Raw genomic sequence first — 19,574 nt, 5'->3', positions numbered from 1 at the left:
GCCCGTACAACCGAGACAAAAATATAAATAAAATATTAATATTCCTATCAGTAGTATCTGACATTCGCGTGGATATAGCCATTGTAGAGCAGCAGAATATTACGATTATATTATTTTGGTCAATCAATTCTCGAAACTCAAGTTTTCAACGAAAAGGCTATGAAGTTTTCGAAATTATTAAGTGAAAATTAATATTACCCCTGCTCCGAAGGAGGGGATACACTGGTTTACGTCTTTCCATGTGTCCGTCATCCGTCCGTCTCATTAAATGGGTTAATCTCCTTTTTTTATATATAAAAATCGATAGATATATCAAAACAATTGCGGTTACCTTCATTTGACAAATCAGCCAAAATATTCATGACTGCAGTTTTTAACAAATTAATATTGTTTTCCTTAACAGAACATATTGCACTGGATGTATAAGTATGAACTGACTTCCAGGTAAAAAAATATTTGGGCCAAGATCCTTCGACACAAAAGTTTGCAATTTTTAATGCATTTTGCATGTTCAGCTGAATAACAATGTAAGTATATGGGTTGATTGTTGTTTGCTTAAAACCAAGTGGCAAATGTTTCATTAGGACGAGAATAAGTTAACATTTTATAAAATAGGTAGGTTCTGTCTGCATTATTGTTTAATCTAAGATGAAAAGTGAAAATTTCTACAACCATTGACACATGGGGGCAAAAGATGGATTAGAATATTTTACATGCAGAGGGAATGCATGGCACTCCCTCTACACTAGGCATATGCATCTGTGATTTATAACCATTCCCTCTATCCATTTGGACGTAGCTAAGCATTTATACATCCCAGTATTTAAACCATTGTGGTGACGTCAGCCTATTCATTTACCGTGGATTCTTTTTCTAGAATCAACGCTTCCTAAATCTGCCGCTGAAATTGACTCACCAACTTATATTCAATTAATTCCTTTGTGTGCCTAATTTCATTAAGTTTGAATTGGCTAATTTACTGATTTCTGTTCACTTATGGAATTAATTTAAAAAATTACCTTTAATTTTTGTAATTTTTATATGCCTTCACTGGGAATCGAACCCTTCCTTGAAATCTGTTATGTGTGACTGACATCAACACATCGACTAAACCTCTCGGCTACCAATGGGTTACACTATAGATGTCTATTTCATATACTTAAATGAACATCTGATATACATCGGTTCATCGGACACACAGGGCTTGTACCTTTATATAGACACAATAGGCAGTCGTATAGTATGAGTTGGTAGCCGCGAGGTTAGCATGGTTAAAATCAATGAGTCAAAGATAGGGATTCGTCGGTTTAGGTTCGAATCCCTGTATTCTCTCTATTGTTCCAATTCTTAAGTTATCCTGTTTTTTTTCTTATTTTGCATGTTATAGTGGATATTTTTGTAATAATAGCGAGTTTTTACCGTTTTTTTTATCATTATTGGCTATTTCACATGTTTGAAACAAAAATGATTACATTCTATTTGTCAATTTTTATTTTATAAATATAGTATGATTTCATCTGTTTTACTACATAATTAGTTCTTTCCACTTTTCTGTGGAAAGACCTATTGTATTTGTTCTGATTATTATTATTTTCTTCCGCCAAATTTTGTTCTCGCGTAAAATTTTTGTTTCGCAAGATGTCACTTAGATATTTCTTATATAGTATCATACAGTTTATGCGCTTTTCATTTTCACCCATTCTAAGCCGAACAATTTTCTTTGTAGGAGTTATCTCCCCGAACACTGTTTTCCTTGTGACTGCATCTCCTCCGTAGCCGTAAAAGAAAGCGACAAATTTATTTTATAAAATTGCTCGTTATATCCTTTGCATGATTTGTCCTATTTTGACCGAAGCATTATGAATATTCCATATGAGAGTTATTTCCTCTTATGCATTTGATATAAGTGATATGCATTTCTATCTTGTAAACCATAAGTGATAGAGACCTAGAATCTTTTGATTTGAGGTCCTTGATCCAAAAATAAGAAAATTAGGTCAAAGTCAGCGGTCAAGGTCATATTTTAAATTTTGATTTTGGCTTATTTTCAATTCTTTTCAAAAACCGTATAAGATATCGACAACATATTTTTACTAAATTGTAAGTTGCGACATGTCGTAACACATAAATTTTGGTTAAAAGGGTACGCTAACATTAAATTGGAGTTTTCTCCCCTCTTTTATTAAAAGTTAAGCATATAGCGATATAACTCATTAACCATATATAATTAAGACCTATAGTGTTTCGATTTGAAGCCCTTGGTTTATGACCTTGAAATTGAGCTAAAGGTCATAGGTAAAATTGACGTTCTAGATTTTGACCTTTGCTTTTACCTCATATGTATACATGATAAAGCCATGGGACTTTTTGCATTACGTGGCAAGCCACTTGACTATGGAAAAGCCAACCGGAAGTGACCTGGTGTAAACCGGAAGTAGCTATTTTTTGTACTTATTTAATGTAAAAGTATATTGAACCATATATTTTTGGAATCAGTATCAAGTAAACTATCAAATAAAACCGGAAGTGACATTTTTCAAACCGGAAGTAACAATTTATCTCCCTTATTTAGAAAAAAATGTATAGAAACCATATATTTTTGGAATCAGTGTCAATAAGCTATCATTTGACGCTGGATATGATATATCTAACTGAGTTTTAATATTTCAATATCAAAATTGATCTTTATGGGTGGAAAGACCTTCAATTGTTCTCTGAACAATTGGTTTTTAATTTTACAAAGGTTTGTTCGCAAATTCCTATGCGTGAAAATCGTGATGTGCCTAGAGTGCTAGAAAAATTTCGATAACATACTTATTATATATACTTTATATATGCTTTTTGGTCGGGTTGTTGTCTCTTTGACACGTTCCCCATTTCCATTTTCAATTTTATTAGAAATAATTTCGAATATGTCTTATTTTTTATAAACAGATAATATTCATATGCCTGGTTATATGAACATCTTTAAAGGTAGAAGTGTTATATTTGTGTTTTGTTAACCAATTAATTGTGATCTGAGATTTATCAATGCATCGTTGGACACGATAACATGGTTATTTAAACTCACTTACAATACCTTCTAATTAAGAAAAGGCTTTAATTTTGAAAAGAAATTAACACAATAGTTTAAGTTATAGATACAATGGATAAGCGTAGATTCATGAAAAACAAACCATTCGCCCTCCGGGCTCATGGTTTCTTTTTCAAGAATCCACGCTTATCCATTGTATCTATATAACTGAGTAAACGAATGCCTCACTTCAGTAAAGAAGGGAGAAGTCAATTTTCCTGTTTCAATTTTTTATTTATCTATTACAATTTTTAGAGTGAAAGGCAAATTAAAAGGAAAATTAGTAAAAACATAGCATAAAGAAAGCAAATTCATCTAGGTGTAATCAAAGGGTTTTCCTCAAGTTAGTGTTTTCATAGATCTTTTATCAAATGCTGATCCAAGAAAAAACGGCGAACAAGAAGTGGGACTTGCTAACCATTTATGAATTAACCATATATATTATTCCATAACAGCCCTCATCCTCATTAATCTGCCTTTGTTTTTCTATTATAAATTCCGAGATCATAGACAACAGAAAAAAGTATTGTAAATTCAGAAATCATTGCGAGGTTTTATTAGTGCGAATTATACGACTGGGTGAGTATCGCAATAACATAAACTTGCATTCTGATATCTGATACATTTATCTGTATGCAGATAGTCCTTAATGGCAATAATTAATCTGGAATTTGGTTGGTCATGTCAAAATCACATTAATAAATGTAATAATTTCTCAATTTACGGTACAGTGTAGTTAATCAAAGTACTGAAGTACTGAACATCGGATGACTGCAAGTTCTTGTGGATGGTCACAAGCACTTGTCTCAGAAAAAAAATCACATCTCTATACCTGAAAGTGAGGTTAATGTACAGATATAATTTTTTTTTCGTAGACAAGTTCGTGCGTGGATGATTAATAAATGACAGGGGATTCAACCTCACCGTAATAAATATGATATTGAAGTGATACAAATCAGTATACTCTGGTTTGTTGTTATATATTATATTAATATTTGTTTATTACAGTTACATGTATATATAATTTTCATCCATTTGTATATCATTCTATTCTACTATATTAATAATAGTGCAGTGCAAGTGCATGGTGGACACTCTTCTGTAATAATTCGATTTTTCTAATAGATTGGATTTGAGTAGGCATTCATATTTTCCCGCCAAACTTTCAATCTCCCATGCAGAGTTATCGGTCCTTGAGAGAGAGCGAGGACCGATAACTCTGCATGGGAGATTGCAAACGTTCTTGATATATTCTTCCGCATGCGTTAACACACATTTTCTGTACGTGTGCATAGATATTAAAGATTTTTTACTTATATATATATTTCTCACGACAAAACATTTTCATATTATTAATTTATGATCTAAAAAAAATATTTTTAGGAGTATCCATTGAAAAAATGAATTTATATCAAGCGATAAGGAATGTTATTTTGCACTTGATAATGTCCGCGTATTAAGCATGTTTATAGATCAGTTACAACCCCGACACGAAAGTTACGTAATGGAAATCTAGGCGACAGCAACACACCGGAATGCCCTCACGGTCATCCGATGTAAAAATCATTATTTACGGTTATCAACAGTGTAATAAAGCCATACAAATGACCAGGCGTCAACACGAAGGGAAATTTTACGTTTTGACATACATTCTTTATAATTACCAAGACACTGAGGGTAAGACAAGATTTATCAGTGTACACATATCTAGACGATGGTGATATTTGAACAAATTACATTCAGTTGCGGATCCAGGATTTTCTAGAAGGAGGAGGGGGCTGGCAAGCCGACGTTTGGAGTGATTCTTGTAAAAAGTCTATGTATTTGTCATAAGTCTAGACCAATAAGGGTGGCCTGGGTCCCCTGCCTCCTAAGATCCGCATCTGCCATTGATAAAAAAATACAAGTATATATGTAGTTAATTCATCAAAATTCAAGATAATAATCTATTGAGTGAATTTATAGATAAATATTTTATAGTTAACCGATTTAATAAACATGCAATTAATCTGAATGCTACATGTTTTTGAATAATATAATCAAAGTACTGAAGAACTGAACATCGGATGACCGCAAGTTATGGTGGATGGTCTCAGAAAAAAAATCATATCTCTATACTTGAAAGCTAGGTTAAGGTACATACATATATTTTTTTTCTGAGACAAGTTCCTTTGTGGATAATGAATAAATGACAGGGAATTTAACCTCACCGTTATAATTATTATATTGTAGAGATATAATCATTTGTTATCAGTACAATCTGGTTTGTTGTTATATATATTATATTAAAGGGGCACTAGCTTCGAGATACATTAAAAATTTAAATTATGATTTTTTTTGTTCAATCATTAATGAAAGTGAAATAGTGAAATAATAATTCGCTATTAGCATCCAGTATGGTTCAATCTTGTCAAAATAAGATAAGAAACATCGATGATGAATTATTCACTTGCAAGTGAATAATTCGACCTCATGGAATCCGTATTCATGTGAACTTCAATTTCACCCCTTAGCTAGAGATGGATTATGCATGATTGATGCGTGTTAGGCTATTAAAAGAAAAGAATGTCAACATTGAAAGTAAAACAAAGGTAAATCATTTGATTGACTGGTTCGATCCACAAAAAATCATTCTTATACAGGTAAAATCGAAAATTAACTAATTTTTTTAACCTTAAAATTGAAATCAAACAGACATAGAAAAATCCATTTGCACGAGGTCCATATATCTATTTATATTTATGTTTATGTTTATATCGTGTTATGTGACCGTCGGTTGTTTTCGGGTCATCTCGATAGTTAATTAGATGGCGTCTAGACTAAAATACACACGAAACGAAGCTACATATTATCGAGCCCATGCCCTGTAAATTGTTTATTTTAGACTTTTATATAATTTGGATACATGTTTTACATTGTTATAAATCTAATATGAGAATTTGAATCAAATCGGTGAACATGAATTTGACAGCTAGTGCCCCTTTAATATCTGTATAACAGTTATATATATAGCAGATCATCTCTCGAGATATTCTTCCGCATGCGTTAACACAAATTTTCGGTATTCATGATTTGTTACTGATATATATATTTCTCACGACAAAACATTTTCACGGATATCATTTATCTATGTTCTTAACAAATATTTTCATGAGTATTCATTGAAGAAATGAATTTATAACAAGCGATAAGGAATGTTTGCACTAGATAATGTCCCCGTATTTATACGAAATACGTTCGATTATCAGTCAAAAGCGCAGGGAAATTTCTGCGGCAACATATAACACCGGTATGACCTCTCAAGGTCACATCCGGTGTAAAAACAACATTACGGTATAATATTCACCTCAATCAAATTACACAGATCAAATAGATTTACAATTTAGTGTCCCAGCATTATATTTCAGCCAGCAGTGGTCAATATATTACAGTAATAACACATAATAAAGCCCAAATTTGATCCAAATATTAAGGAGATATCAGAGTGAATAATTTATTGATGCTAATTAATCCATTCAATATATTAAAACCTCTTATTAGCATCCCTGCCGGGCAAAGATTAGAAAGTGTGAGGACTGGGTGTGAAACTTTTACATAAAGCATGGTTAAAATGGAAACGTGTTATTTTTGGTAAGCAGACAGAAAGTGACAGGACAAAAAGTCACAGGACAGAAAGTCACAAATTCGATAGGACAAAAAGTCACAAATAATTTGTTGACAGTTGTTTGAATATATAAGAGAAAGATCTTGAAATGTTTACTTTTTATTACATATCATGATTCATTTTACAGTTTAGAAAATTGTTTATTAGCCTTGATAAATGAAGATTTATTAAATTATAATCATGTAAAGGATATATTTCTTGGCACCATGAAGCAAAACATGGCTATTATATCTATGGTATGATCTACCTTCCGAAATATTAAGCTTTTAAGTAGTTAGTTAACGCCGTCGCCAGATCACTATCACTATGTCTCGCTTTCTGCGACAGAAGTCGCAGGATCGACAAAAAAATGTTTGAATAATGTATTATCAAAAAAGTGAAAAGGAATTTTTTAAAATGGGTTGATTAACTGAAAATTAAATGATAAATTTATAAAGGTTATACTTGAAATTTGATGAAACTTGTAAATAAATTGACAATTTTGCAAATTATAGATAACATGATTTACATGTATGTTAATTTTAGATAATCTTGAATATCAAATGATCTTCTTGGTACACATCTGTTTGTAATTTTATCTGTATGAGAATGAGGTCATGGTCAAATGAACCCTGCAAGACAGACATGTACACATTACAATCATTCCATGCATCAAATAAATTATATAGTTGAACTATTGCATATATTATCTAAGAAACAAATTTTAAGTAGGAAAACCTAACATTGACCAATGAACCATGAACATGAGGTCAAGGTCAGACGATACCTGCCATACAGACATATACACCTTACAATCATTACATACACCAAATATAGTTAACCCGTTGCGTTGCATATGTATAGTATAAGAAAAACAGACTAAACACAAAAGTTAACATTGAGCAATGAACCGTGAAAATGATATCATGGTTCATTTGACCATGACCTCATTTTTGGATCATGTTAAGTTTATGTGATACTTGTAGTAAACCTTTATATTTAGGACTATCAACATGAAATCAATGGTCAGTATATCAGGCAAGACATTTCAGCATGTACACTCTTGTTTACATTCATTGGAAAATTAAATGTAGTTTTTTGTCAGCGTGTTACTAATACGCTAAAGGAGTGAAACATTCAACGCAAAGATTAGTGTAACTAGATCGGAAACAATGTGCGAAGCTGCATTACAAGAATATCAATCACTTCATGAAATACTGTTCTTCGATTTCAGAAAATAAAACTGGATACATGATTCAGAAGAACACCGAATAACCCTTGACCAACTCTGAACAGGACCGATGTTATTTCAAGACTTAACAAACAGTATTTGACTTAACATAATTGAATACTAGAAGGTAGGTATTTTTTAAAAGCATGACTTTAAAATACGTCTTTGAAAAAGAATTTCCAAGTAAAAAATTACCATGATTATATTTAAGGTTTCAAAATTAAAGTTTGGTTAAACAGGGCTGACAATTAGACAATATAAAAAAAAAATTATAAAGCTTTTTTGTACATTGACATTTGCTGCTTTTCTGACAAGCACGCATCATTTAGGATAATTATCAATTGATTGTTTTATGCGTTCAGTGGACAATATTTCATGCATGTTCAGGATGAAAACAAATCGATACAATAACATGAATAGGTAGGATTTGCAATCTGAGGGGTCTACTGGGATGAAGGGCGGTAAATTTAAAATATCACTGGAAAATGAAGGTATATTGAGGACGGACAGAAATTGAGACTTGCAACAGGAGTTATAAAACCCCTTAGGGTATCGTTTAGGAGAAAGAGGAGACTGTTTGTTACTTTGCGAGTAAGCATGTGGAAAATAACTTTTAAATCTTGTCGTTTTAACTTTTTTCTCCAGTTTGTTTTGATAAATAGCTAATACTTTAGAACTGATATGAATGAACTTGTTAGTACTGACATGTGGATAATTTCATCTTTCAGGTAATAGAAATACATGTATGTAATAAGCCATCTGAGATAAAGAAAAGCTAATATTTACAAAGACAGTTAGAATGTTAAAAAGAAGAATTTCTGCTATCTTATCAATTGATCAAATGTTCTGAAGATTAGGACCAGGTACATTATTCCATAGCTACAGTTTAGTTACAGTGTACATAATGAAAAATATTCTCTCACATGTGCATATATAAAACATTCAACAACATGTTGAAAATTATATAAACAAACAATCATGATTTTTATGAACTTTCGAACTAAATAAAGTAGCTGATTTGTTACAAGACTTTTATAACACGTATCGAAAAGAAAGAAAAAACAATGTTCGAGGAGGGAGAGAGATATTATGCTCATTTTAACTTTGGACATTTTTCATTTTATTGACTTAATGCATGGTCAAGTCAAGATAAATAGGTATGCATTTCTATTAGATTTTGACTACATAACAAACAGATCGGTAGACTCTAAAAATATAACTACGAAGATCAGAAAGTTCTTTGCATATACAGAATAAATTTATTTTATATTAACTCTGTAGGATCAGAATGTTCTACGTATGTATAGAATAAATTTATTTTATAACTCTGGATGGTCAGAAAGTTTTCTGTTTATATAGAATAAATTTATTTTGTAACTCTAGGATCAGAAAGTTCTAATAATATGTATGTATAGAATACATTTATTTTATAACTGGATGGTCAGAAAGTTCTCTGTTTATATAGAATAAATTTATTTTATAACTCTAGATCTGTATGGTCAGAAAGTTCTCTGTATGTATAGAATAAATTTATTTTATAAATCTGTATGACCAGAAAGTTCTTTGTAGGTATAGAATAAATGTATTGTATAACTCTGTATGGTCAGAAAGTTCTATGTATGTATAGAATAAAATTTATTTTATAATTGGGGATGGTCAGAAAGTTCATTGTGTGTATAGAATAAATTTATTTTATAACTCTAGATCTGGATGGTCAGAAAGTTCTCTGTGTGTATATAATAAATTTATTTTATAATTCTGGATGGTCAGAAAGTTCTATGTATGTATAGAATAAATTTATTTTATAACTCTGCATGACCAGAAAGTTCTTTGTATGTATAGAATAAATTTATTGTATAACTCTGTATGGTCAGAATGTTCTCTGTATGTATAGAATAAATTTATTTTTACATCGGATCACCGTGAGGTCATTCCGGTGTATTGCTGTCGCCTAGATTGCCATACGTAACTCTTGTGTTGGGATTGTAACCGATCTATAAACATGATAAATACGCGGACATTATCGAGTGCAAAATAAAATTCCTTATCGCTTGTTATAAATTCATTTTTTCAATGGATACTCCTAAAAATATTTTTTTAGAACATAAATTAATAATATGAAAATGTTTTGTCGTTAGAAATATATATATAAGTAAAAAAATCTTTAATATCTATGCACACGTACAGGAAATGTGTGTTAACGCACGCGGAAGAATATCTCAAGAACGTTTGCAATCTCCCATGCAGAGTTATCGGTCCTCGCTCTCTCTCAAGGACCGATAACTCTGCATGGGAGATTGAAAGTTTGGCAGGAAAATATGAATGCCTACTCAAATCCAATCTATTAGAAAAATCGAAGTATTACAGAAGAGTGTCCACCATGCACTTGCACTACACTATTATTGATATAGTAGGAAGAATGATATACAAATGGATGAAAATTATATATACATGTAACTGTAATATACAAATATTAATATAATATATAACAACAAACCAGAGTATACTTATTTTTATCATATACTTGTTTAAAATATTACTAAAATTTTACAGTTCAATAACATTTAAAAATATTTAAAGGCTATGAAAGGATTACTAGGTTTATTGGTCAGATTCCTAAGAATTTCCTCAGCGGGCTGATAAAGGAACCTTTATTGACTGCTTCCGGAATGTTATCACATACCTTTCCGTTAATTTCCGTGACGTTTATCACATGCAACTTCGTGCATTTCCGGAAATTTGTTCGAAAACGGCAACACAGTGCGGAAAACCGCAATTCTAATGCAATTATTTTGTATCAATGGTTCTGATTGGATGACAGTAAGCGTAAAATTCTCTATGTCCTTGTCTGTAACTAGGGAAGCCGACATTTTGAATTCCGGAATGTATTGACATGTAATTTCTCCAATAATAAGCAAAAAAAACTTACATTTTGCACCTAAAATTTTCTTTTAATCAAATTTTATTCCATTCTGAAGCGGACAAAAAGCCAGAAAACGCCCGGTGTTTACGTTTGATGCCGGAAGCTTACCTATGACGTCACATAGTTTAGGCGCTAAAGAAGTTAACATCATTTCGCGGAATTTTTGTTTAATGGAAATTTTACACTGAAATGATGACTAAAATTCAACGATTTGTTTATTTTGCATTATAATAGAGATACGCGGAGACAGGTAAACGGATATTTGCGACAGTAAAACTACCGATGGACGTCCGCAAAGCTTCAAATACAATACAGTTATCTCTTAAGTGATTTAAGACTTTTCACAAAATGGTTGAGGGGCAAATTTCAACCTAAGAACATGATAATTGTTGTGACAAGTTGAATAAAATGCTTGTAATATCAATAAAAACAATTAAAGTTAAGAAATTTGTATTTGGTTGTCTGTAAATTATTACCTAAAAATTCATGGAAAGACAAAATTTTAATTAATAGTTCTTGTCTGTATTTCTTCTGTTGAAGTATATGATAAAAAGATAATTACAAGTCATTTATCATATCAGACCCTTTATCGGCCCTCGTTCATCATATCAGCCCTCGAGCCTGCGGCTCTTGGGCTGATATCATGACCTAGGGCCGATAAAGGGTCTGATATGAAAAATGCCATGTAATAATCTATACGTATCACTTCAATATCATATTTATTACGGTGAGGTTGAATTCCCTGTCATTTATTTATCATCCACGCACGAACTTGTCTAAGAAAAAAAATTATATATGTACATTAACCTCACTTTCAGGTATAGAGATGTGATTTTTTTTTCTGAGACAAATGCTTGTGACCATCCACAAGAACTTGCAGTCATCCGATGTTCAGTACTTCAGTACTTTGATATAACTCTGTATGGTCAGAAAGTTCTCTGTGTGTATAGAATAAATTTATTTTATAACTCTAGATCTGTATGGTCAGAAAGTTCTCTGTATGTATAGAATTAATTTATTCTAGAACTCTGTATGATCAGAAAGTTCTCTGTGTGTATAGAATAAATGTATTGTATAACTCTGTATGATCAGAAAGTTCTCAGCATATATAGAATAAATTTATTTTACAACTCTGAGGGATCAGAAAGTTCTCTGTATGTGTAGAATAAATCTATTTTATCACTCTGTAGGATCAGAAAGTTCTGTGTATGTATAGAATAAATTTATTCTATAGATATAAGAAGATGTGGTATGAGTGCCAATGAGACAACTCTCCATCCAAGTCAAAATTTATAAAAGTAAACCATTATAGGTCAAAGTACGGTCTTCAACACGGAGCCTTGGATCACACCGAACAGTAAGCTATAAAGGGAGACCAAAAATTACTAGTATAAAACCATTCAAACGGGAAAACCAACGGTCTAATCTATATAAAAAACGAGAAACGAGAAGCACTTATGAACCACATCAACAAACGACAACTACTGAACATCAGATTCCTGACTTAGGACAGGTGCAAACAAATGCAGCGGGTTTAAACGTTTTAATGGTACCAAACCTTCACCCTTTTTCTGAAACAATAATGTAACATCACAACATAGAAAGACACACTATAAAATATCAACTGAAATAGCTTAACTCAATCAAATGACATATTAACACCAGTGAACATACACTGAACAAATAAATTTGACCTATGATACAATGTAAATACAAAATAAATAAACTAAGGGAAGAATAATAAAAGTAACATGTTATATCGGTATGAAATGTTAAACAATATGCTCGAACAAAAATATCAGCCATTTGCAATTACATTAAACACAGGTAAATGAAAATAATTTTGTTGTTAGGTATACGTGTATAGTTCAAATAGAGAAAGGAAATATTTTTACAAAATAAATAATTTTGATGTTCATAGTAGAAGTGAAAATTTATAGTAATACCAAACACTTATCAAAGCTGGTATATAGACCAGATATAACCCTGAATAACATTAAATAACAAAAAAAGCATTACAATTAGTATCAACAGGTCAAATAAACAAGAAAGTACGATTTGAGAGTACTCGCAGTTACTGACAGCTAGTTAAAAGCCAAAACAATTAATAATAAAAAATCATGCATCAGAGACTAAAATCAACTAAAACACATCCCAGGGATTTAGTATTTTAACGTCATGGACAGTCAAGGAAGACATGACTTGTGCAATGCCAAAAATAAATGTATCGACAGACAGTAGGATAGTTAGGAGTTTAACCTCTTTATAGATCAAAATGAACGTTGGTGTGTCTTTATACATCCCGTTTGAAAAGAAAACAAATTTAGTTATGTTTTAATTTGCTGATGACAAAATCGATATTAGTGCCAATGTAAACTATATTCAAAGATCTAATTACAACATTGGTATATATAAGATAACCTTTACTAATAAGTTTGTTTAAAGGTTCGATGAGTTTACACGGATTACATAGTTATTTCCGCGCTTTAAGTACAATATTACCGTAAAATTTAGGATGTAAAATACCGTTTTTAATCAATTTTCTACAGGTACAGCCAAATTTACTAATCAAATCTTTGTATCTATGAAAGAACTTAGCAAAAGTTTTACGTAATTCATGGTAACGAAATCCCTGACTTAATAATTTACCAGTGATGCATTGATTACGTTCGTTAAAATCTATGACATCACTTCACACACGAGCATAACGAACGAGTTGGGATATATAAACACCGTTTGATGGAGCCAAAGGAACATCGCCGTCTAAAAAAGGAAAATCAACAATAGGGAATGAAAAATCGTCTCTTTTGTCGTAAATTTTCGTATGGAGTTTTCCTTTAGCGATTGAAATGTCCAAATCTAGAAAAGGACAACTACTGCTGTTTATGTTAGATTTAGTTAAAGTAAGTTCTATTGGGTAAATTTCGGTAGTATATTTAGAGAACTCTGGATTATTTAACGAAAAAAACTTCACCTAGATAACGGAAGGTATTGTTGAATGTATCAACCAAATGTAACAATGACGTGTCTTTACTGAGTTTGGTCATAAACTGAGCTTCATAGCAATACAGGAATAAATCTGCTATTAAAGGGGCGCAGTTAGTGCCCATAGGAATACCTACTACTTGTCGATACACTTTATCGTCGAAACGTACATATATGTTGTCCAGGAGAAAATTTAAATCTTCACATTTCCAGTAAGTGTATCTAGCATACTTTCCTTTTTCGTTACAAAAAAAGGCTTTAAACGAGTTACAGCAAATAAATTTGTATGCATTATTGTAAATAGACAAATTTCTTTGAAAGGACAGCTAAGTTCATAGCTCAAAATAAATTTATTTCAAGATGTAAAAAATAACATCATTATAATAGTTAATTTTAGAAATACACGCTTTGTAGAATAAAATTATTCCAGATAAGGTTCAAAATTGCATTTTTCAGGATTTTCGGGAAAAAAGGGGAAATTGTTTTTTGCCTTTTTTATTCTGCTCTCAGTTCGTGACTTTAAAAAAAATGTTTGAAAGAGGAACTAAAACACACAGAGTTTTGATTTCATTTGTCAGAACATAGCAAATTATGTATTAACGATATTATTAATCCGAATTGAACATCACATGCAGATATGTAGCAGGGCTTCAAAGACGTGACAAGAAATAGGGTTCCAAATTTTGGAGGTAAAGGTACATTTTATAGAGCACTTTTCTTTTTCTTTTTTTTCCATCATATTTTGGATTAATCTATGTAAGCGATGAATATGAGACAATGATCTGGTGTTTAATTATAATCAAATTTGATTTCAATAAATGAAACCGGTGGTTTAAACGGTTCATTCCTCCTAATCCCACTTTTTATAAATCTGGTAAGAAAAGTTAAAATTTCATGTGGGAATAGGGGGAAAACTTGTGCTAACAAAGGATTATACTGTATAAACATTGTTTAATCAACTTTTTATTGACAAGTGTTTTTTGGATAGGTAATAGGTTATTTTTTTATGTGTATGAATTCTGTGTTTTTAATTTAAATAAATATGCAAGAAAAGGAAACAAATATAAGTAAATTATTTTATTTCTTTTATAACACAAATTCAGCAGTAGATTCAAGCAAGCATAATAATATGAAACAAAAAATACAAATTAACAGCACTAAAACAAATCAAACATTGTAGCACACACATTAGAAATTCAATGTATATACATGTAAGTCTATTAAAGTTTATTAATCTATTCAACGTGAATAAGGTGGAGGCTGCATCACCAAACTGTACTGTTGCGACTTCCTGGTTGCGTTATCTATCCATAAGATCTTCTAATCTGTAGTTGATTTCGACATACTTTCGTTTTTGGGCCACTCTCTCTCTCTTCCCATCGGCTGTATACTGGATTATGGTCAGGGCGTAGCTTCCTTATGTTTCTGTAGTTTTATAAGTTTAAAGATGTTTGGATGTGGGTGTTGAACATATTTCTTCAGCTTGCATTGCCATCCCTCAAGGTGATGTGTAGTCCTCAGTCCCTGTGTTGTGTAATGGTCCCATCAGTATTTTGTTACATAGTCTGCAAAGGGCGTTTAGCTGATGTTAGTATCAATCTGATCAATGTCGGTTAGGGCATTAAACAACATATCTTCGACCTCAGCAGTAGGTACAAGTGGAAGGACAGCAGCACGGCGTACTAGTTGGTGAATGTTGTTGTCTTTCTTGTATGAAACCTGATTCCCTGTCCATTGTGCTTTTCTCCAGATGCATTGTGTGTAGTGCAAAAAACAGCTGAAGTTGTAGTTGGTGTTGGTGACATACATCTTTGAGTAAAGTCAGGAACCTTGTGTATATTAGTTCGCTCTTGGCTGGAAGTGAACTGTGTACCAGTGGATACATTGCGCCGTCAACCATTGCGTGAAATGGGTAAAGTTTGAAGAATAGGCTTGGACAGGAGTAAAATGTACCTTCACCATACTAGTATATGATATCTGCTGCTGCTTATGTGTTAGATTCGTTTGAGAACTGAAGATTAGCATACACCCAACTGTGTTCAGTGTCGTTTGTTATCAGGAATGGGTCACCTTTGGTAGAAAAACATATTACAAACAAACAGTGTATTATTATTATATATATTTTTTAAAATAATATACTTAAACAGTGTAAGAAATATGTTTTCTTTTAAAAAAATACAGATGAATTCTTAATTAACCTTGATTGTTATAAAAACAAATTATTTATCAAAACATCTATTGTTATTTGCATGTGAATAGTGATTTTAAAAAAGTGGGAATAGGAGGAAGACGCCGTTTAAACCGAGTTGTATGTTGTGAAAATTCCTTAGTACAAGTTAGTAAGTAAATTCTATCTAGAGTCGGCACTTATAAACATAACAATATAAGTAACATGAGCATTAATGAACTCTTATAACCGACTAGTCTTTATGAAACATTAGCATATATATACAAAGAAACACTGTAACGTTACGCACGGTAATCGGTCTATTTTTTGTTTGACTCTATCATGATGAATACATAGGATTACAACAAATCAATTCTACGTAAAATTAAAAGGATTTTCAATGTTATGTATTATTATATACTATTACAGGTTTCTTAATATTACGATCGTATGAAAACCGCCCAAACTAGACGCAACTCGCCGTAACAAGAAAAGAGGGGGGCATTTTTTTTATAAAATAATGTTGGACTCGTCTTTTACGTAAAAATACACAGGTTTTTGTTTATACCATTTGAGTTGTAGACTTTCTATATCAACTTGATGTATGTATAACTTATAATTAATGATTCAACCAACAGTAGAATTCTTTATTTTTTTTTTAATTTGGGCAAAGAAAATGAAATAGCAAGACCATGCAAATGAATCGATGATGTCTTGTTCATTATGCAGTTTTTGTCGCATTAGAAGTAACGACAAGATTCAACAATCCAAATCAATATGAGGGAAAAAATGGATTTCAATAAATGTGTTTAGGAGGTAAATACTATGAACATAGTCATCACACGAGACGGTAAAGTTAATTTTTACATCAGTTCGAAGTCTTCCGGCCATTTTCAAAATTCCGTAGATCTGTAAGATATGGAGATTCTGGGACAAACTTTTGTCCGCCAGCAGTTCGGCATTTTAATATTTAAACACAAACTAAAGAACAGGTTCTACTCAACATAAACTTTTATAATTCCATTATCCTTTTTGCACCTCACCTTACCCCAAATGCAAAGTTGAGTACAGGTAAAATTTATACCTAAAACAACCCAATCTTCAAAACGGCTCTAGACTTTCGATTTTAGTCCAAATTTTCTATACGTCTAATAATCCGAGGTTTTTTTTCTTGTTTAAATTTGTCTGTAAAATATTCAATTTAAATGCAGACCAGAAAATATGGTTGAATTAATTAATATTTTTATCGTCTGATAGCCAGTTCACAACAGTCAGATGTTTTTGTCCTTTTTTTGTAAAAGTTGTTTGTCACAAGTTCACAGTTTCTATTGTTGATGGATAATGAGTTTAAGTAATCAACAATCAAGTACAATGATATGACACATTTTTAGGTAATCTCTGTTCACAATAGTAAATTAAAAAAATGCGCTTCAGGGTATAAGAAATATTGCCATTTAGATGTTTGGTTATGTAAAACGTGAAAAAAACATGTATAAACAACCAAGGATACTTTTTCAAGAGGGAAGTAAGTAAATTATTTTTAATTTCAATGTAACCTAGACTACTAACAGTAATGTCGTCCTTGCTTAACAAATCTTTGAAAATACAATGTTTTGTGGAAGGAAGCTGTAAACATGTTTCTAGTAAGGCTGAATACATTTCACTAGGGCAGAAATTTTCCGATTAAGAAAATATTATAGCATTTACATGTTCACAGTAGACATTCATGTTCTACGGAAAGCGTCATTGGGTGGTGGTTTCTACCCATTAAAACTGTTCTTAAGAATAATCTTAATATGATGTTGACAAAAAACAAAATATAGCAGCTGAGAGTATACAACTATTCCAGACTTTATAGTCTTTGTGTGTATATGCTGTGAATATCAGATAAGGATTGATGTGATTCTTTTCACTTCTTAAATTAAAACGAAGTAATAAATAGACTTTTTAAATATATATATAAAGTATAATGACTGTTGTGAAATGCCATGAGAACGTTTTTAAAGTGTGTTGGGGAAACTTAAATTCTTATGATAATACTCGGACCAAACCATACCATTACTCTTGCAATGTATATGTGTTTATATGCAGATTTATGTCAAATTAAAAAGTGTTTGGTTTTTTTTTCGACTTTTTCTAATGTTATGTGCATACATGGAAAAAAGAGACTAAAGGTAATAAACCTATGCAATCATTTTTTTCAGGCTGTGTTTAGAATTGGATTTAAGATGCAAATAGACAACAGTGACGGTCTTGGAGCATACCGAAATGTTTCAAACGAAACAGGTATGATGATCTTAATAGATACATATCACGCGGAGTTACTTTGGATATATTTTTCACCGTGTGTAATACTTTTAGGAATGATTTCATCAACTTTGTCCATAAGTGTTTTATTGAGAAGAACTATGAGACGTTCTACAACTATGTTTTATCTAACAGTTTTATCATTTGGAGATATTCTAGTGGTCAATACTGGACTTTTACGCCAATGGATACGAGTGGCTTTTGACACTGATATTCGAACATTCGGTCGCCTCAATTGTAAAATCCACGTTTTTCTGACATATTTTTCACTCCAGTTTACGGCATGGATTTTGGTTGCTGTGACCATAGATAGGTGTATATCAGTAAAACTTCCATTGAAAGCAATGTATTATTGTACATTGCGACGTAGCCGTTTTGTTGTTGTTTCGATCGCCATTCTTTTAATCATGCTCAATGGACACTTACTATTCACTACCGATTTTCAAGATGAAATATGTCAGTTTGACTCATTTTCGGTGTCCGCTTGGCCTTTTATAGACTTTGCTGTATATTGCTTTTTTCCATTTACTATAATGCTGATATGCAATGTTCTTATTATTCGGACAAGTATCAAATCTTTCAAGCGGTTTTCAAGTATCAAAGAAAACACTTTGCCTAAGAATTTGGCATATCAAGCAAATTCCAGACGGCAACACAATCGAAATTCAAATATGACGGCCATGTTACTATCAGTGAATATATCCTTCCTCGTTTGTACACTTCCGGTTTCAGTGTATTACATCTGTGAGACGTTTTATATGGAAGCAGACCCATCTCTCATGTATCTTCTAGAAGCCATTTCAAGCTTATTAATGTATCTGAACAATGCAATTAGTTTCTTTCTTTACTGTCTTTCTGGGACAAAATTTAGAAAAGAATTGGTTAAAATGTTTACAAGGACTAAGAAAAGGGAAAAGACAAGTGCAGGAATTTATACAGTTGAAAGCGTTTCGTCAATAGTGGATTAGTAAAATCATTTTATCAATCCCTAACAACTATTACTCCTATTATATATATGTATATGTTTATCGGCAGATTTATGTCAAATTAAAATGTGTTTTGTTTTAAACTTGATTATGTTATGTGCTTACAAAGAAAAGCCACAAACTAACGAAAAAGTGAACGAAATGAAAAAATACCATAACAAATACCTTTTTTTCTTAACTAAAGGAATTATACAATAAATATGCCTTAGTACCAGCTGATAATGCAGCTTAATTCTAGCAAGTGTGCTATGTTTTTGCT

At 31.7% G+C, this 19,574-nt stretch overlaps 1 protein-coding gene across 1 annotated transcript; it reads left to right on the top strand.

Annotated features, from left to right (window-relative positions):
- Positions 1-18,243: 18,243 nt before the first annotated feature.
- On the top strand, positions 18,244-19,358 carry LOC127738500 (probable G-protein coupled receptor 139). The gene has a single exon (XM_052249786.1). The coding sequence runs from the start codon at positions 18,251-18,253 to the stop codon at positions 19,295-19,297; it is 1,047 nt and encodes a 348-aa protein (XP_052105746.1). The 5' UTR covers positions 18,244-18,250; the 3' UTR covers positions 19,298-19,358.
- Positions 19,359-19,574: the final 216 nt, after the last annotated feature.

The sequence above is a fragment of the Mytilus californianus genome, unplaced genomic scaffold (genome assembly GCF_021869535.1).
Source record: "Mytilus californianus isolate M0D057914Y unplaced genomic scaffold, xbMytCali1.0.p SCAF_4, whole genome shotgun sequence".
In the NCBI taxonomy this organism is placed as follows: domain Eukaryota; kingdom Metazoa; phylum Mollusca; class Bivalvia; order Mytilida; family Mytilidae; genus Mytilus; species Mytilus californianus.
The sequence above is the reverse complement of the archived record's forward strand: the minus strand, read 5'-3'. Positions and strand labels throughout refer to the sequence as shown.

Excerpts from the sequence above, each read along its gene's own strand:
- LOC127738500 (XM_052249786.1), top strand. The coding sequence starts at position 18,251 with ATGCAAATAGACAACAGTGACGGTCTTGGAGCATACCGAAATGTTTCA.